General features: G+C 43.8%; 3 protein-coding genes across 6 annotated transcripts; 1 reads left to right on the top strand and 2 right to left on the bottom strand.

Moving 5' to 3' along the window:
* Positions 1–95: 95 nt before the first annotated feature.
* On the bottom strand, positions 96–4042 carry LOC100844545 (vacuolar protein sorting-associated protein 32 homolog 1). Of its 3 annotated transcripts, none has more exons than XM_010239889.3 (3): positions 3840–4042; positions 1477–1703; positions 96–411 (listed from the first exon to the last, which is right to left on the bottom strand). In XM_010239889.3, the coding sequence occupies exons 1-2, from the start codon at positions 3900–3902 to the stop codon at positions 1482–1484; spliced, it is 285 nt and encodes a 94-aa protein (XP_010238191.1). In that variant the 5' UTR covers positions 3903–4042; the 3' UTR covers positions 96–411; positions 1477–1481. The 3 variants fall into 3 exon arrangements, with proteins under 3 accessions (XP_010238191.1, XP_014758283.1, XP_014758285.1); XM_014902797.2 differs by having other exon boundaries at positions 96–406; XM_014902799.2 differs by lacking the exon at positions 96–411 and adding an exon at positions 826–1018.
* A 5437-nt stretch (positions 4043–9479) lies between these two features.
* On the top strand, positions 9480–13711 carry LOC100843848 (ranBP2-type zinc finger protein At1g67325). Of its 2 annotated transcripts, XM_010239884.2 has the most exons (7): positions 9481–9887; positions 11127–11245; positions 11638–11872; positions 11954–12042; positions 12136–12205; positions 12738–12850; positions 13370–13711. In XM_010239884.2, exons 1-7 carry the CDS (start codon positions 9839–9841, stop codon positions 13517–13519), a joined length of 825 nt encoding a protein of 274 aa, XP_010238186.1. In that variant the 5' UTR covers positions 9481–9838; the 3' UTR covers positions 13520–13711. The 2 variants fall into 2 exon arrangements, with proteins under 2 accessions (XP_014753733.1, XP_010238186.1); XM_014898247.2 differs by lacking the exon at positions 11127–11245 and having other exon boundaries at positions 9480–9887; positions 13370–13689.
* A 324-nt stretch (positions 13712–14035) lies between these two features.
* Positions 14036–19677, bottom strand: LOC100843538 (nucleobase-ascorbate transporter 11). The gene is made up of 10 exons (XM_003563044.4): positions 18772–19677; positions 17550–17647; positions 17292–17462; positions 16238–16338; positions 16027–16162; positions 15801–15851; positions 15378–15665; positions 15031–15265; positions 14671–14951; positions 14036–14580 (listed from the first exon to the last, which is right to left on the bottom strand). The coding sequence occupies exons 1-10, from the start codon at positions 19541–19543 to the stop codon at positions 14359–14361; spliced, it is 2355 nt and encodes a 784-aa protein (XP_003563092.1). The 5' UTR covers positions 19544–19677; the 3' UTR covers positions 14036–14358.

Genomic DNA, 19677 nt, shown 5'->3' with positions numbered 1-19677 from the left:
GGGATCGATATAGATTTTGGTGATACAAGAACCATGCCGATACTACTGTCAAAAAACAAAAGAACCACGCCGAAATGGAGGCGCACACTCAAATATTTTGCTGAACTTTATTCACACAATTTGGAGACTGTAAAATAACATGATCTTCTCAAAGTGCACATGCTGCCAACTCAACCACAAGTGAGGTCAAAAAATAAAAAAGTCAAGCATAAGTCAAATATTTCACAGAACTTAAGTCACACAAATTGGAGATCGAAAAATAACAAGATCTTACAAAGAGTTCCAACAAACGCTGGCAAAAAGAAAAGTGTATTACTACTATATATACATACGATAGATATCTTAAGCGACCATCCCTTTCTGTCAAAGAGTTCAAGGTAGCTGGGCAGGTACGAATTGCTGTCATCTACTCTGCAAAATAAAGAATGAGAACATATTGGGTGACAAATGTAAGATGCAGGATAGACTGTTTTTGCTGCGTAATCAAGTATTGAGACATCGAGATTGCACATCGGTTTTGTCGAAGTTCAGATTCTGAGGCCGATTATGCATGTTCAAAAGGATTGACCAGATTAGAGTTATGAATCAGTGCGAGATACATGCAGCAGAAACAGCAATGGCAGAACCACAGAGAAAAGAACGGGAAAGAAAAGTATCTGGTCCAGAGGGGTATTAACATTGGAGTGCTCATTATCTATTCAAAGTTTAACAATAGTGAATTCGGCATGAGAAGGGGGGGGGGGGGGGATCCGCCGTCTCCGTCCCTGACAATATTCATCAACTCATCATACACTACCACAAAAATCTCAATTTAGCACCAAACCATTGAGAGAAGTGGGTGTGAATGATTTGATCTGAGGCGACAAGCGAGAGTGCATCATTCTCTTTAAACATAGTGCGATTCTTTTAGTCCGCAATGACAAATGTATTGTGCTAATGGATATATAATCTTGCTGATGAGAGGCTTGCTACACAGAAGAGAAACACCCTTTATCAAGTGATTTTATTGTCTAGTTCACTGCAATAGGAATCCAAGTGAGATAGATTAGTGAATAATGGCCCTGGGTCACGCCATGCACACTGACTATGAAATATGGGGGGGGGGGTGAAATCCCTCATAAATTGCAAGAGATGCAAAACTAACAGCTAACTGACAATAGAGGATAAGTATTGGCAATGGTTATTTTCAAGATTTTTGGCAAGTTTTGCATATGAAGCACCAAAACCAGTAGGTCTTGTCCAAATACAGTGAAAAAAGGTCATATCCAATTCGTAGCAATTGCACACTTTATAAATCTATTTAAGCCACTTTCTTACACTAAGAAATGGCAGTTAGTGTCAAGTATATTGTGCAATAGATAATTATAATGTCATCATGATCACACCGTAAGACTGCCCTTTTCAACAAGATTATGTATCTGAGTGAGGCAAATGTAAATCAAGGAAAGGGATATCATTGGAGAACTTTGATCTCACTTGTCTTATTTGGTCCCCATGTTATCAGCGATCATCTTTTCCTTGGTATTAATGCGCAATTGGACACTTCCAACCTGGTTCATTTGGCTCTCGTAGTACTTTTTCCTCTTCAAGCACTGCATTGCTGCTTGCTTGTTTCCTGATTTTGTGAACTCCTTGGCACGTTCCATCTCTTGCGATATTTTCTTTTGCAAGACAGCCTCTTTTGCGACGAAGACATCACGAGCCTGCATCATAATGTAGGAATCAAGTCAGTAGGTAAGAAATAGAGTATATAAATCGGGTTTGCAACAGTCCCAAACAACACTTTCACTCAATTAAACACTGTCCGCCTTACTATGATTAGCTAAAGAGGAATAAAAAATATTTGTCAAAAAAAAGAGGAATAAAAAATGAGAGAAAGAAAAGTAGTTCTCAAATAACCTCAAAATTGTTGTGTTCTAAATAAATAACCACAAGTGCAGCACTTTTTTTTTGCGGGGACACAAGTGCTGCACTTTGATCTAGCGAAGGCAACTTTCCCTTTTTCTACAATTTGAAAGAGAAGTATAACCTACTTATATCGCTCAGAAGAGAAAAGAAAAGAAAAACCAATTTATATCGAAAGACAAGATAAAACTATTCGGAAGAAGCCTCGTCCCTAGGACGCCCTAATAACTGTATCGAGATGCCTGTATGATTGGCACTATATCTATACCAATATATTAAATTGGAGTTGGTGGTGATGGTACGGCCGTCGTCGCTACCGTATGTCACTTCGTAAAAATTACCCTCAATATGCCACCTCACATATCCCTCTTTTGTCGAAACGTTTTCTCCCGAGTCCACAGGGAGAAAAAACCCAAACTCATGCGCCCGTCCGTCTGATCTGTTTTCCTTTTGGCCGAGGCTCCTCGTCGTCCATCCCACCAGTGCGCTCGCCGCGAGCTCCTTACCGCCCGTCCCACCAATACGCTCGCCGCCTCCTCCTCCCCTCCTTGCCGCCCAGCGTACCTTGGGTAGCTCCAATTCTCGTGAGAGAAGACGAAGGCCGTGAGGGCATGGATGCCCAAAAATGACAGTCTGTTCTTTTTTCTGAATGTTTTACTTCAATACAGAACTATGTTTTTTTTTCTACTTGAATTATGTCTACAATGTCACTTTTCCAGTTTTATTAGTTTCTTCACATCTTGCCACAGTGCAGTTTGACATCACCACTGAAATGCTCCAAAGTCCAGTTTTTAAGTTCTGAAGGTCATTCACAAAGTGCTACAAACGAGATCTGCAAGTTCCCTTGGTCAGTTTCGAAATATGGCACTACAGCGATGTCTCACTGGTTTTTCCCGATGTTATTAATGTGACCAATCTTCACCACTTCTAATTTCTAAATATGGCGTTGAATCAAACATAGGCAAATTGAACAGGAGGGAAAATCAACCAAAAGAAGAAAAGGACAGAAATCACATCCACACAGTACATACCCTCATGGGCAGAAATGCTAAAAAGAAATTATCATCAGTAGTGCTTAGTGCCTACACTTAATCAAGTTGCACTAATGCGCAAGGCTAAAAAAATACCAATTCCCTGTTGAACCATCGGTCCAGAACCCAATCATACTAATTCCCTGTTGGACGGACTGCTGGCAATGAGTGATAAATTTCAGAGTATTTTAAAACTTTGGTAGTAAATCATAAAAATATATCAAAAATAATGTCAAACTTATGGAAACTTAAACATTTTGGTGGGGACTGAATTATGTTGGTATTCAAAAAAATATCTACTTGTACTTGCGGTATTCATACATGTGTGCGGCTAAAGTGTGGCACCCCGGTGGTAAAATTCTAGATCTGCCACTGACACTCTGCACCCTCTTCATCTGCTGTATTTCCACTGCGTGATACCAGAGGGCCCAATAGAGGAGCGCGTATAAATCAATAGACTCCCAGATCAATGCACATTGTCTGCGACATTTTTGAAAATCGTCGAAATTTGCAAATCTAGGCCTTCCACAAATTCATATGCCTCGATCCTTCAGTAAGTGCAAGATAGAGAATAGTCCATACAGAAAACAGAGCTCCATCGTCTGCTCCACAGTCCACACCACAAAAAGCGAATGGAAAGATATCAGCGGGTATAAATCAACTGCCCATCTTGTCGATTTCCTCTTTGCTCAACCCATCCAGGGGTAAAAAGAAATCAATCAATCCGCGGGAAAATAATACACACGAGCCGCTCACTCTATCATCTTTCTCCCAGGAGAAACAAAGTACGGATAATAAAGTTTGTGTTGGGGGACTGTTACCTATTCTTTTCGGCCCTTGTTTTTCTGCTAATGTCGAATTGCTGGGGGGTGGGGGGAACGGAAGAGGGTTTGGAGGTCATACCTGCTTGAGCTGGTCGGTGGCGGAGCACTCGTCGCGGCAGCCGCGGAGGATCCACGAGAACATCGCGGACGTGGACGTCTGCTCCGTGAGCGACGGCGGCAGCGGCAGCGGCAGCGGCTACTCGGAGGAGAGCAGAGAGGACAGAGAGAGCAGGCAGGAGCAACGGCCACAAGAAGGAAAGGCAAAAAACTTCCGAAAATGAAAAGGAAAGAGGAGAAAAGGAAGGGAAAAGAACAAAAGCGGCGACGAGGCGCTTTCGACTATGGGCTCAGTTGGGCCTCTTTGTCTGGAGGCGTGGAGCTGCAAAGGATGCCCGTTTAGGCCCGCTTAGGCCTGCCCACAGACTTTGACAGCGAAACAGAAAATGATAAAACTGTGCGGCAAGCTGCATAAACTGGCTAGTTTTCTTTTTTAAAAAGCTGCATAAACGGGCCTGGCGGTGTCCGTTTAGGCGCCTTTGACTTCCTTACCAAGTACTCCGTATTAAAAACTAGTAAAAATTCCGTGCTTTACTACGAAAGAAGACTTAAAAAAAACATGCTATAGGTTAATTTTCAAATAGTGGCGTCTTTTACATTGCTGCTCCATTTTCCCGAGAAGGCAAGGCACAGGCACCCTCTTCTCTACCTTCTCTTTCTCGTTTTCTCCCATACCACCTGTTGCCCTCAATTCTGTCTTTGGCTTTATCAACTTACCATTGCTTCACTCTACTTTGTGTTGATCTTGATTCTGGATTCCATCATCTCTTATAGCACATTAATTGTCTAGCATGATATAAATAGAAATAGAAGCATTCTTACCGCATTTAACAGAAACAAGGGCAACCAACAAGCTTGGGACATTCATTAACAAATGGGCTGGATCGCGGCAGGGTTGGCTTGGGCTAGAGCTTGCGGGGCTGCTGCTTGGGCCAGAAGGTGGAGATGGGGTTGGTGGGCCTAAAGGGGGCTTAGGGTTGCTGCGAGGTCGAGGCTGCGGCGCTGGAAGCCAGCGGCGCACGGGGAGCATAGGCGGGGGAGCGAGGTAGAGGGGAGGTTGAAGGCGCAGGAGCAAGGGGAGGCAGCGCCTATGAGTTTAACGGGGAGGAGACTGGAGCTTGACGACGGCGCTGGCGGATTGTACCAGCGAGGGAGAGGAGAAGAGGGCACGACGAGTAATGAAGGCGGGAGAGAGAGAGAGGGGGGGGGGGGGAGGGAGGCGGCTGGACAAAGGAGATTGAGGGAGAAAGGAGCTCGAGAGGAGAGATGAAGGAGCACATGGGATACCGGGGAGGACCGGTTGCGTGGTTGGGTGGACGGACAGGACAAGAAGAGGGGACGAGAGCGAGAGTGATAGGGTTTGAGGAAGCCCGCATCGGCTAGGGTTCGGGGGTTAGACGGATGTTTTTCGGGCCCGAGGATGTGCGGTGGCATATTGAGCGTAATTTTAATGAAGTGACATACCGCGACGTTCGTACCATCACCACCAACTCCAATTTAATATATTGGTATAGATACGCGTTCACTTCGTAAAAAAATTAAATTTTATTTGCAGAAATTATTAAACAAACTTTTGATCTTTTCATACAAAGTTCTAATCCAAATTTGTAAACAGATATAGGCATACCCTTGACATCATCATCATATATTTACTCGCAGTTATTGCTTCTTAAGCACCTCTAATTTTATTTTATATGCATGGTTGTTTTATCATGGTTTTGGAATTCCTTTCTTCACCGAGAAAGTATGCTTTGCTCTCGGGAGTTCATCTATGCCAAATTTTTATACTCCCTCTGTCCAACAAAAGATGTCTCAAGTTTGTCAAAATTTGGATGTATCTAGACATGACTTAGTTTATAGATGCATGCAAATTTAATCAAAGTTGAGACATCCTTTGTTGGACGGAGGGAGTATCAGTTATTTTGGTTGAACGTGAATAGAACTTCAGTAAAAAAAAGGTAGACAAATGGGAAAGCTTCACCGCGCAAACAATTTCAAAATCATTAATTGGTTCTGTGAAATCAACATGTTGTTGATGAACTCCTTAGAAGGAATGTTGTAGTGACTATCAGACTGCGTTGTAACGGATTTATGACACCGCACTTTTCAAATATAATTATACTACCGTTTGTGTCACCTTTAAATTGTTCTCATCTTAAACACTTATGGAAAATTCATTGTGTGGTGGCAACAAAGCGACTGACCGCTGCCACCAATTGGCATCTTTATAAGAGTAAAAAATTTAAGAAAGAAAAGTTGGCACATATTTTTTTGTATATTGGTATTGTTGCTATTTGTTATTGCACTCGAACAAAATTTAGTGCTTGTGTATATCATATATCGATGCATAATGGATAAAATAACTAATAAGGTCGTCGTACATTCGACAAAGTTTGACATGACGATGTTTTTTAATAGGTTTGATCGTCTCGTGGTGTGCGAGCTAGTCTTATGTACGGAGAAGCGTCGAAGGGATGGCTATCATCGAGCTCGGTCCGAACATTTTTTTCTAAGTCACAACTTACGAGGCTAGAATTCCGTATTCTAGACCAACCCTCGACCCTCAAGTCCAAACTGAATGGGTATTTCCGAAACTCAAGACTAGAACGCCCCTTGAACCATAGTTCTCTCCACTTCATTTGTATTCCTAGTGAGAGTCAATGGCTAGATGTCCCGTGATGTTTATATAGGACATGATCCATGACAAAAGACCTATTTACCCTTCATGGAAGAGCAAAAATGAATTCAGAAGTGAAAACTTGACCCATGTTTCATGGTTGACTAGACGGAGGAGGGTGTGGCTTATGGTTCATGGTGGACCATTTGCCTTATCCCTCCATCTCTCGACATTCTTACTTCTAGCTTCCTGTTCTTATTTATTTCCTATTTCTTTGATTATTTTTTCGTTTGACCATTACTTGACATGTTGACTTATTTGACTATCTCTTGTGTTGGCTTGACCCCTCCTAGTTGGTATCTTGATCAGAAGGAGGTTTTTGTTGACTCAGTCATTGCCACATGGGATTATTGGCCTGGCCCACACATGTCATTTATTTTATCCCAACAATGTTACTTTTGCAATTATTTCCTTGGTCTTTGTTCAATCACACATGAATACATAGCACTTCATTCTATTTTTATTTTGTCTCCAAACAATAGTTGAAGTTTGCATAGTTGGGCTCATGGTTCGGAAGAACAACGGAGTGCACAGCTAGGTTGAGCGATCGATGACACATTGTCGACAGATAGTGATCACCATCATATTTATCCGTACGGAGACACTACTAATACCCTACGCTTGGCATGCCATCTGATACGGTTTGAAAGTCCGTCATTGATAGCGATATGAGACAAGTATTTGGTGAAAATTAAATCCAAGGAGGCTACAATTTTAGAGGTGTCATACATAGACTAGACATCTGACATGTATTACAAAAATGTTCATAGTGGGTGTTTTCCTTGGCTTAATCGTCTTAGAATCAAGTCATCTCAATAAGCCCAATATCCTACACTATATAGATCCCTCCAAACCCTAGGTTCGTTCATTCATCCCTCCCTTCGAGCAGGCCCCCCCTCTCTCTCTCCCCGCAACTTCTATGTCTCTCAGACGCATTCTCTTGGTACATCTACAACTCTTATCCCCTCTCCTACCCCCGTGACAAACCGCGCTTGGGCCCCTTTGTCCGGTGCCAATCTTCCGTCCATATTAGGCGTTCGGCCTCATGGTGAATACGCCTATCTTTCGGTTTTTTCTCCTTCCATAGGACTCTACCACACAACATGCTACCGAGTTGGGAAGGGCGTGATAATCGAGCACGCACTGCGTTCATTGACAGGTTGGGCCGTTAGGGATTGTTTTGCAATGCAATGACCTTTATGCCTACGCAAGCATGCGATACACTTTAATGTGACTCTCATACATTTTCTTTTGTGGATTGGTTTTTGCTTGCATATTACTCATCTTTACACTTATAAAGATCTGAGTTGGTGGTCGTCAATTCACCCTCCCAAGACTTCTTTGTAGCTTGTTAGATGATTGTCACTAGACTGTTTCAATGTAGTAAATTTATTTATGTATCATGATCTTTTGATTGGTTTGACGTATACTTTTGGGCTAATTATTTCTTAAATAAATATTTTGAGAACTCTTATTTAGCGCCAAATTAGAAAACATGATCACATAAATATTTAAAATAACTCATACATGTAATATTTTTTTTAATTCCGTAGCAACGCATGTGCATTTAGCTAGTTTATTCATATTGTGGAGTAGACACCTAAATTTATGTTTCATGTGTGATGTCGTTATGGGCAAGCAATAACATTTTATTTTTGCTATAATGTACATCCACCGACGGCATGAGTTACGCTTCATCTATTTCAAAACTCAAAAGTACATCTAAACTCTCCAGTAATTTTTATTTTTAATCAAAATCTATTATCGACTTGTCTTTGCTTGTAAAGGAACTCAACATCGCCAAAGTATCCAGGTTGGGTTATGTACAGAACAAACGCGCATGTCATGACCTCTTTACATTTAATTCGGTGGAAAAGATCATAGGAGACAACTACTCCCTCCGATCCATATTAATTGTTTCAAATTTGCCCACATATGGATGTATCTATGTCTAAAAAACGTCTACATGCATGATTTTGACAACTAATGGATCGGAGGAAATACTTCGTAGATTCGTAAAAAAACCCTTTTTCCAGACAACTCTGTAGATTCGTACCCCATTCTTCTCTTTTCTTTTCAGCTAACAGTTACAAATAAACCATCCAGATCGGATCAAACCGGTTAAGCACTGAAAAAACGTACACATGGGTAGGTACATGGACCAGCACTGCTCACTGGGGTTGTAAAACTGTACGGTTCCGGCCAGCCAGTCTGAAGGTCCCAGATGTCGGTGTCCATGCTACTTCTCGTGGGCCCCACATGGAGAACACCACCACAGTCCGGGCCCACCCATAGCCCGCAGGTGGCAGCAGGACAATAAAAAGGAGCCACATCAAGGTGGCCAACGAATCCACTGGTGGCATGGCTCATAAAAATTTACCGCCAACAATAAATAAATACTTTCGCTCCCCATTCCACCTCTCCTCTCCCTCTCGATCGCTCGCCCCGGTTCTCCCCTTCCCGTCCTCGCGCTGCCGCGGTCCTCCGATGGCTTCTGCCAAGGTACGCGCTGCTTCTTCTGCGTTAGATCCTGCACGGTTTCGGTTCTTTCGTCGATTCGATTCTAAGGTTTGATGCTTCGGTCATTTTAGTTGATTTTCAAAAAGTTGGTCATAACCTACTTTGACACGTTGTCGAGTGCAATGTTATTAATGATTGACCTGATTTAGTGAGGTTTGCAGAAAAATGCAGGGTTGCTTCTCTCATGAGTGCAGACAGTAGAGAGCTGAATCACCACAAGATTTCCAATTCCCTGATGCTAAGTTGATCTCCGTTGGAAATGTCATAGAGAGAGAAGTTAAAAAAAACACTTCATATTAAAAGAATAAGAAAATAAACAAAATCTACAAACGAGAAACAAATTCACAATGAAAAAATAAACAAAGTTTACAAAAATAAACAAATTTACGTCTAAAAAATTTAAAAATAAATAAATTCCGAAACTACTTTATTGTTTTGCCGGATGGCCCGGAGCTCACTTTTCCTTACTTATTATTTTTCTGGCCCATCTCGCTGCCTGGCACCCACGACCCCGTCGCTCGTCTTCCTCCTCGGGCGAGCGCCGCCACTACCCATCCCGCTGTCGAGCGCCCCAACCCCCTCGCTCCGTTGCTCGTTTTCCTCCTCGGGCAAGCGCCGCCACCAGATTGATCTCTCCTTCGATTCTCTCGCTCCCGGCCGTTTCTCCTCCCATCACCTCACGAATGGATTCCGGCCTTTAGGCCCCCGTTTCATGTCCTTGATCTCCCCCAATTCGTAACTGAGGCAAAAATCAAGGTAGGGCGGCCGCCCTACCTTGCCCTACTGGGTCCTCCGCCCGTGAGTAGTTCGGTGCTGTCCCGCAGATGGAGAACCGCGGCGCGTTCGGATCGACGAAGAGATCGCGCAATGACGGTGAGATTCGAGGAATATGCCCTCATCTTATGTATTTTGCTGCTTGTTATTATTACACTATTTTTTGGCTAGGGCGGTCAGGTTAAGTACGCAGTTAGGGATCTCCTGGGTTAGGGTTTTGTTGGGGTAGGGTTCATCGTGAGACGTGCGTGGAATGACGTTTCTGTGTGTTATGAAAGTATGAGAAGAGCGTTTGAAATGCATATCTTGGATTGAGAGAGTAAAAAAGGAAGTACATGAATGGAATGCAATGTTGTCTTTCTTTGTTTTTTCGTTTGCATGACTTCTTTCGTTGCAACTTTGAGTTGGCCACATGCGGAATTGTTAAGGCTATGCTCTTCGGATAGTAGAGCAACTGAATAGGAAATTTAGTTGGGTTTGCATACCAAAAAGGGATGGAGACGCTACGGAAAATGTCCACATGTTCCGAACAAACGGAACTGGAGTGAAGATACGGAAATGGAAATTTGCGGACCAGTAATGGATTTTTCCCACCGAAATATCTGCTTTCATATTTGTTTCCGCTTCAGCTAAAAATACTCCTTCCTTATCCGCTCCATTTTCACCCCTGCTACCAAGTCGTTGCATAACCACGAAATTGGATTGCCCACAAAGTTGACGCAATCGCGCTGCGATCACGGCTGAGCAATGTCCACGTGACGCTATCCTGTTTGCCGCGAAATCAGGCGCTAACCACCATTCTGAAATCTTTCGATTATACACCTGATAATCATTGATTTAGCGCTGATTTTCTGCCTGTAGCAGCGCTAGCGATCGCGCGCGCTATCGCGCCTGGATGGGGCCGCCTTGAAATCATTTCGCGCGCGACTTAGAACCTTGGGCATAACCTAATGGTGGGTTTTTGAATCTGACGTGCTATTTTACTATGTTTGGTTTAGTCTGTTTAGCTTATGGACATCCATTATTCAGGGTTTTAATTTATTCTATATGTGTACCACATGGAGTTTTCATGTGGATCAGTTCGCATCTATTGCTGTTATTTGTTACCACCAATTAATTTGATAGATTTTGTGCAGTTTTAGTCCTGGCGTGCTGTCCTGAAAAAAAAAGAGAAGAATCTAAAATCAGCTGACATAGTAAAAAGTGGTTATATAGCTTGCAGTCTGGTGCCGCTGTTATTTCATTGCCGTTGTTGTGTACTGCACTGTCTTTGCGTTGTTGTGAGGAATACTTGCTTTTACTTGAGTCTTGGTTAAAAGAAAGTTCTACTATTTTCAGTGTCTGTAAGGGAAGGGGACTGGAATTGTCTTCAGTGTGGTAATGTCAACTTCAGTTTTAGAAACGTTTGCAACCGTGGAGCCTGTGGTGCACCTCGTCCATCACCGAGTCCAAGCCCAGTAAGTTCATGTAGATTCCCCAAGTAATGTCATTACTGATCTGTGATGTCTCATGGAAAATGGGCACGCATTAGTTTTGGTCCATTTCCTTTTTCTTCTTCAACTAGTCATGTGTAAGAACAGTGATCCTAGCCTTTTTTGGGTCTTCTTCCCCAACCTTACTCAACAGCAAAAATCATTTCCTTTGTCGGTATAAGTCAAGTAGCTGAGATAACCTAGTAGGAATAATATGTGAGCCTCTTCTCACACATGAAGTGATGTGTCATGTATGTTTCTGCCTTTCTCATGCTGGTTTCTTAGAAGTAATGTCTTTGTTACAAGGCCGCATGAAGGGGAACAAATTTGATGCTGTTATGTCTGCAATACTGAAGAAACATTTGTTTGTCTTACAGAGACTGATGCCAGCGCCTGCTGGTGGTGGATACGATCGATCACCTCTGTTTTATGGTAGCACTGGTGCCCCACCTCACATTCCTCTTGGATCTGCTGGCTATGGTGCTCCATATCCACATCTTGGAATGCGATATGGGTATGGTCCACCTGTAGGAGCTCCTGGTTCATATGGTCTCATTTCTTCTTATGGTCAACCTGGCCCAATGGGAGGACCAATGGGAGGCCCAATGGGAGGTCTGTATCTCACAAATGATGGTTGCAGTTATTTCAGCATTTAATCAGAATAGTTATAGTTCCTTCTGTTAATTGTTGTAGGGATGGGTTATGGCCCCGGACCTGAGTTGGGTCGATATGGACCTGACTTGGGCCGATATGGCTATGGGTTTAGAGGATCTCCAATGCCGGTTTGTCTTCACTATCAACCATATACTTCTTCTGCTTTGTTTATCGACCTTTTGTTCTGCTGGAATATTTGACCATCTTATGTGTGCATGAAGGTTTCTAGCCCGTGGTCTGGTGGAGTAGTGGAAAGTAATGACAGCACAGCTTCACGAAAGCGCCGTGGAGGTAAGTAATGCCATCTTTTCCTCTATATTCCACTCTTATATTTGCAGCAAATCTGTTCTGATTTCCCACCTCTATACCTCTGTTACCACTTCTATAATTTTTCCTATGCCATTGCTTAACTTTGTCTGATATAAGCGATGCAAATTTTTTTAAACAAGGTAATGGTTTCATCTGAGAGTTAACAAGCCAAATAATTTGTCTAGCTTCTTATTAAGTTGTTTTATGTAAACATGAAGTGATATTCTAGTTTTTGGTTATTAATTGCCTTCACCTTTTGCTTGGTAGCTGTTTAGTAAATATTCTATAAGGATGACACCATTGGCAGAGCAGTAATTTTCACAGGATACTGTGATGAAAAATGTGAAGTTTTGCCAAAAGTCCAAAACTAATAGTTCGTCATGAATTTGCTGCAGCTCACTTACCACTTTGCCTACTCGTAATAACATATATTTTTTCCGTCCATTCAATATCATAATATACTTGTCTGTTGATTTGCTGGTCTCTAGTTTCTTATGGAAGTTCTCACTTATAGGCCCAGATGGAATGTCTGAGGGTGACTGGAAGTGCCCCAAGTGTGAAAATATCAATTTTGCCTTCAGAAACACTTGTAACATGAAGAAATGTGGAGCTCCAAGACCAACTCCTGTAACCACAGTACTTCCTTCCCTGAATTTTAAAAGCTACTACCTCCGTTCCATAATTCTTGTCGGAATATTACATGTATCTAGACGCTTTATAGGAATAGATACATCCATATATTGGCAAATTTGAGACAAGAATTGTGGAACGGAGGGAGTACTAAATTTTTTATTCTTTTTTCCATGCGTATAATTACAGGCCTAGTTACATTTTTTTAGTGTTCCCCAAAATCATCCCACTAAACTCTCTTTTCTGAATTTTTAACAGAATATTGTTACATTCCTTTTTCCATGCATTATCAAGACATGAAGGCCCTAGTTATATTTTTTTACGTTTTTTTCTTCCAAAATCATCTCACTGAATTTCCATGATGGTTAGCATCACCGCAGGTTACTAATAAATTTGGGCAACTTTGTTTGTGCTTTTGAATTATTGTGCATTCTCCTTTTCCTAGTTCTTTTCTTGAATATCTTAACATGAGCAGACATTAACTTGTCCTTCCTCCTGGCCTTCCTCCTCCTGCAGGGAGCTAACTCAAGCTCAACTCAGAAGGACAAGGATGCTCCAGAAGGGAGCTGGACCTGTCCTGAGTGCAATAACCTGAACTACCCCTTCCGCACAGCGTGCAACCGGAAGGGATGCTCAAGCAGTAAGCCAGCCTCGTCGAACAACTAAAGAGAACTATCGTCAAAAGTCAAAACATTGTTGTACCCTAGCTATACAAGTTTACTGTAAACTGCACAAGCGTGTTCCATGTAGAGGAGTCTGTTCCGTATGGAGGGAGATTTATTGTGTTTGATTTTGCATGTACCTTGCAAATTGTGTTGAAAGTGAACTAGGCTTTATATACTTTCACTACTTGGCACATCCGCATGCTTCTCCTTTTACCCTTCATATGAACTGCATTATGCCAGATTGCAGCGAATGTTTGCGTGTTGCGTTTTAGCTACGGATTAGGATCGCTCACAATCAGTAAGAATGAGAAACGTCATATGTACGGTTCCAACGAACTGGGATTAGATTTGGAAAGATTAATTAAATCAATCATACCCTGCAACCTTGGAAATACTTTTATATTTTGGCTTCCTTATTTTGCCGATTATACCCCTCCATACAGATACCCATGGGGAAGCACGTGTTTGCTTTTAGCGGGAATCCTATTAAAGATGGGAGCATATGGGTTGATTCGCATCAACATGAAATTGTTACCTCATGCTCATTATCTATTTTCGCCCTGGTTGGTAAATAATAGGAGCGATCATTTGGAAGATCACATTTACAACTTTCCGCAGGAGGTGGATCGCATATAGAACCTTCATTTCTACATACTTGTAAATACATATTTTACTGCCCCTAAATAACTGTTAAAATTTACATGTGAGCTCGGACGCATCCTCAGAGCCGAGCCAACGACTGCAGCAGGAGAGCCATATAACAAGTCCTACAACATTTTTGCAATAGAATGAATAGAATCTTCACCACCTTCCAGCAGATCTACTCTAGCCAGTGTTATATTAGATGCCAACACATTTTGCCCATCCGAACCAGCACGAGATCTTCTTGGGCAATCGGTACGGATCCAAAGATGTGGGATCCATCTCCAGGGAGTTGGGATCTGACCAGATGTACACCCCTCGTTCTTGCTTGCTCCCTGTCACCGTGTTGTCCAGGATCATTGCGACAACGAGAGCCACCACCACGTTGATAGATAGAAGAGCATTCACTGCATAATTTAGCTGCAGAACAATCCAAGGATTAGGCGTTTCAAGTTTCGGAGCAGATAGTTTCTCCACAATTGCCATTTGGTTCAGAGCGAAAAATCTTACCCCTTCGCTGGCAGTGCGAACCGGTCCAGTTGACGCTGCAGCATATGGAAGAAGATAACCCGGTAGAATGAAATTGGAGCTAGGTTCATACTGCTGAAAATATGCCGGAATGGACAGGGAGATGAAGAGGGAAAACCCAACAATTATCATGTTTCTTGAGCTTGCGGCTTCGGTGTATCGCAGCGTGGAAAGGCCAAGTGCAACAATAAGTGCCCACGTGAAGCAAAGAACAGAGGCGGCCAAAGCGACAGGGATGGAAGCAAGTAGAGCTCCAATTTTCCCTGCAGCCAAGGAATTCAGATGTAAGCAACCTACAACAAATGAATGTCAAAATGACCATGAACAAATGTTAGACCATACCAAAAAACGAAAAGATGACCAACAAGGCTGCCCCAAGCTGCAAAGCTCTTCTGCTGGCCATTTTGGTTATGTCAAGGGTATGTATGTTCTCTGTTAATGTCGTCGAACCAGTTCCTGTACCCCATAGTCCAGCGATGAAAGAAGAAATCCCCTCAAGGCCAATCCCTCTGCTAACAACTCCACGTGTTGGAGGGCTTAAATTGACCACCAAAGAAGCAGCATGATACGATGAAAGCTGCATATGTACCAGTGAATATTGGTTCACTAATTATCTGAGATATGTTTATAGATATTTACTTAACATTAAGCGGAGCTACTCTGTTAGGCCGCTGATGGAAACTACTTACCGAATCAACTGACGCAACTAATGAAATTATCATCATAATGATAGCTGTCTTGAAATGAAATGTAGGAGGACCCCATTGGAATGGATAGGGAACCCGCACCCAGTCAGCAGTTCTCCAGGCACTAGAAACATCAGTTCGACAACGCTTCATAACTTGAGCATGTCTTCTGCATGAATCCAATAATATGTTTGAACTGGGTATATTTGAACTGCAGCCCTTGAAGTTATATGCTCCACCAGCAGTTAGGAAGAATGCATATGCCCATGTAATTCCAACACTGAGGGGCACCTGATAAGACAAATGGTTCCAGTGCAGTTAGTCGGCAGCAAAACATTGATTCAGTGTGGTTCATGTAAAACATAATATGCTCGTAAACTATCTACAAAACAATGAACCTATAGGAACAAAGAGTTAGAGAAGTACCGCATAAATGAGGAAGATACGGTTTCCAAATAGGGATACTTTTCTCAGGTACTGCAATGCAGAAGGGTAGTGATCAGTATGGTATTGGGAGCGATACAAGTTAAAGAACAAACACCTGCGGTGGCAACGATAGCACCACAAGCATTAAATTGCAGAAGCAGAGAAAATAAAATAGGATAATGTGTATGGTCACTTGTTGAAAAGAAAGAGAATGTTGCAGGCATACCAGGGTGCACAGAAGAAGCAATACAATGAGGGGCATGCTGATTTCTACACAACTACCAGCCTGAGGGAAACCATAACTGAAAAAAGCCAAACCCACTGCAGCAATAGTTGGTGCCACAACGACTGGGTTTATCAATCTGTAATACCACAATCAGACGTAAATATACTCAGTGTCATAGAGGGAAATATTGCATGAAGACTTCTCCACATACCTCAGAAGCAGTGACATAAGACCAGTGTATCCCAAGATTATTTGGAAAACGGAACCAACAAGTATAGCCCCTTGTAATTCCCTCATTATGTGTTTGAACTTCTGCATGTCATAAAGAACAAACCCTAATTAAGAGAGATGATGTACAAGCATGTCCAAAGATCAATGGTGAAACTTTTGCTTGTGATAACACAAAGGTAAATCCTCACTTTGGTGAAATTCAACCCAGGACACAATGTTTGCAGTGGAATTTCATTTGCCACTAGGTATGAAACAACACAAAGCAAGCACGAAACCCATTCCAGATATCTTGTTTTCACAATTTAACTCCATGAGCAACATATCATCTTGCACATCACCAAGGGAATAGAGCTAACATGTTCACCATCAGATTAGATTTTTTGTTAATGGTTATGCAGATATATGCAGAATTCCATTGCCACTAGTCCTTATTAGTCTCCTATTTTAAGGGTGATAGCTATTTCCAATGCTTCCATAACATTAAATACCAAATTACCCATGGTACCTGGAAGTACGGTAGTACTTCTGTGCCCTGCTTAACAACTGGCCACAAAATCTGCAGCTATGTATGTTTGTGGTACACAAAGATTCATCATTCAAACTTGCGTCCCTAAAACCAGGAACCAATGGTACGACTCCCACTTCAGTGTATCTTTGCCAGTTAATTTTCTACACATGATCTCGTGAAATAACTCTTTTATTACCTCCCTCACTCTCAGGTGCATCCGTTTCAACTTTCCAAATTTAGATGATTTTCACTTGAGCTTTCAAGACTGGATATTAAAAGCATAAGTCCTACTTTGCACCCCTCATCCAAACAACTTGACAGTAAGAGCATGCCTACTTCTCTATCACCACAGGTTGTATATGTTGCATACTACAAACCTAACAGAGCAGGTGAGCTTAGTTCACGAATATGCTGTTATCCCATTTAAGCTATCTGAAATTCAAAGCAGTGTGTCTTTTGCATTATCTGATAATGCTTGATTAAGGGTGCACAGATAGTAAAATAGAGATCCAGAGCTCAAGCATACATTTTCGCTAAGATTTCTGAATTCTTCAGAGTTCGCAATCACCAATGCAGGAGCCAAATATACAAAAGAACTTCCTTGAATCAACGGAAGCCGAGAACCCAGAAAAGTATGGAGTATTGTTGTAAGACCAGACACTAATAACATGGTGGAAATGACTGTTGCTGTATCTTCCTGTCATAAGAAAGGAATTCATTATTCGAAGACAGTTTTCCAGCTAAACGCAAATAAGAGGAATTAAGAAGGACGGGAAGGACATACATCAGATCCGCCCATGGTTGGTACCAATATTAAAGGAATAAAAACAAGCGAACCAGCTATTGACAAGTAATGTTGTATGCCATAGAATACGAGAAGTCCTGCAAGGAAAGAGCAATAAGTTAATAATTGTCTCTGCAGTTTCCATCAGATTAATTAATCAAAATGCAAAAGAATAGTCGGTGACATGTAAATTGTAATACAGCACAAGTTTTTTTCTTCTTCTGAGAAAGCGCAAAAGCTTTGCATCTCGTTGCATTGATAGAAAGAAGCTGTACAGGCAAAGGCTTAGGCCATTACAACCGAACAACCATGGCAAGGACACACTCGGCGACAGCTAAGCGTACATTACAACAGATGCATCAACACCAGAACACCGGTCTAGATGCCTTCCACACTCTCACCCAGGACACAGCAAACCAGCTGAAACCCCCACTGACAGGGCAGATAATCTAGTTCCGCAAGGAATGACAGAGCTAGGCCACACCGGCTTAGGAGATGACGCGGTCCTACGACGACAGCAATCACTAGCCTCACAACATCGCCAGAGATGCTCCCGCCACGCCAGACTGATGCACCTTCTCCCGCTGATTAGGCTAGATCCAGCGGTGACCTAAGCAACGGGAATAGATGACCTCGGTAGCCTCGAAAGGGCACGGAAGACATACCGCAGATGGTGCAGAGGCCTTGAGTCAGTAGCCATTGCCCAATCTTGAACACCACACCGCCACATACTGCCACAACCGTGGTCTGATGCAACAAAAATTGAGACCATCGAATGTCACAAGCCGACCACCGCATGACGAGGACAACCCATACTGGGATAGCCAGCACCCAGCGGTCATCTTTGCATGATCGACACATTCAGACACCACGCTACATCAAGCTCCAACATTCAGTGAACAGAGTCTACTACTAGAATCAACTGGAATATCCAGGAGCAGGGGGTCCCAATAAACCCAAAATGTATTGCCTAATCGAGCATGGCAAATTGAAAACCCAAGGACGAAGGATCAACTCAAGCAAGACTTAAATTAGTGGGCAGGAAATAACAATTGAAGATAGTATGACCACCATCACTATCAGTATGATTATTAATGACTCCTGGAACATCATTATCACAATCAACAATGCTAAATCGAGACGAGACAATCCGCGCCGAATGCAGATCTCTATCCGCCATTAAGTAAGCGCATGGTTTGAAGCCGAAGAAAAGGGAACTCACCCCAGCCTGGGTTCTCCGTGACGCCGCACCGGAGCCCCGGTGCCCTATGCAAAGGCGCCGTCTCGCCGTCAGCGGCACCTTCGCCAGCTCCTTCCTCCTCGTTTGCCCACTGCTCCTGGTAGTACGCGGCCAGTTCCGCATCCCTCTCCTCGTCCTCCTTCTTCTTCCTCGCCTCCGCTTCCTCCGCTTTCCGCTTCGCCTCGGCGGCCTCCTCGGCCGTTTTCCCCGCACCCGCGTCGGCTTGCGCAACGCCGGGCGCGCTCCTGGCCGCATTGAGCGCCTCCCTCCTCTCGCCTCCAGGCGGGCGCTCGACGCCGTTCCTCTTTCTCCCGTCCCCGCGCCCTCTCCTCGCGGCTTCCGGCTCAGCCGACACCTCGTCGGCGACGGCGGGGATCTCGAGCTCGCCGCGGAGGTCGATGCGGCGGCGAGGGCGGGGGCCTCCGCGGCCCCGCTCGAGATCGAGCGGCGGCGCGGGATCCTGCTCCGTCTCCGGCGGGCGCGGGGGGCGGCGGGAGGATGCCGGCGGGGCATGCGGCGGCGGCGGCGGGTGCGCCGTGGGGGTGGAGGAGTTTGAGACGGCGGACTCGCCGGAGAAGAAGGCGGAGGGGTGGAAGCCCGTGCGGCGCGCCCACGAGCGCAGGTCCCGCGGGTTGTGGTCGTTGTTGTTCCCCGCGAACGGCGGCACCCGCACGCCCCCCTCTTCTCCGCCTCCAGCCGCGGCTGGCGCAGCCCCGCCGCCGCCGCGGCCGGTGGTTCGCCGGGAGCTGGGCATCGCCACCCGCAGTGTAGGTAGCTAGCTTGCGGCGGGGGGAGTAGTAGTGAGGAAGAAGCGAAGCGAAGTGGCCGCTAGCGCACAGCAGCTGCTGCTCGCTCAGCACAGCGAGTGACGACTGATGAGAGAGAGAG

This window comes from Brachypodium distachyon, chromosome 1, assembly GCF_000005505.3.
Source record: "Brachypodium distachyon strain Bd21 chromosome 1, Brachypodium_distachyon_v3.0, whole genome shotgun sequence".
NCBI lineage: Eukaryota > Viridiplantae > Streptophyta > Magnoliopsida > Poales > Poaceae > Brachypodium > Brachypodium distachyon.
Note: the sequence above shows the minus strand (reverse complement) of the source record. Positions and strands in the feature narration are given on the sequence as shown.

What these genes read in the sequence shown, in the direction of transcription:
- LOC100844545 (XM_010239889.3), bottom strand. Translation starts at nt 3,902, where the DNA reads ATGTTCTCGTGGATCCTCCGCGGCTGCCGCGACGAGTGCTCCGCCACC. An exon ending in CCACCGACCAGCTCAAGCAG is followed by an intron (nt 1,704 to 3,839) that starts GTATGACCTCCA and finishes ATTATGATGCAG; the next exon opens with GCTCGTGATGTCTTCGTCGC.
- LOC100843848 (XM_010239884.2), top strand. Translation starts at nt 9,839, where the DNA reads ATGGAGAACCGCGGCGCGTTCGGATCGACGAAGAGATCGCGCAATGAC. An exon ending in TTCACGAAAGCGCCGTGGAG is followed by an intron (nt 12,206 to 12,737) that starts GTAAGTAATGCC and finishes TCTCACTTATAG; the next exon opens with GCCCAGATGGAATGTCTGAG. An exon ending in GAGCTCCAAGACCAACTCCT is followed by an intron (nt 12,851 to 13,369) that starts GTAACCACAGTA and finishes CTCCTCCTGCAG; the next exon opens with GGAGCTAACTCAAGCTCAAC.
- LOC100843538 (XM_003563044.4), bottom strand. Translation starts at nt 19,543, where the DNA reads ATGCCCAGCTCCCGGCGAACCACCGGCCGCGGCGGCGGCGGGGCTGCG. An exon ending in TCAGAAATCTTAGCGAAAAT is followed by an intron (nt 16,339 to 17,291) that starts GTATGCTTGAGC and finishes TATGACATGCAG; the next exon opens with AAGTTCAAACACATAATGAG. An exon ending in TTCGCACTGCCAGCGAAGGG is followed by an intron (nt 14,581 to 14,670) that starts GTAAGATTTTTC and finishes ATTGTTCTGCAG; the next exon opens with CTAAATTATGCAGTGAATGC.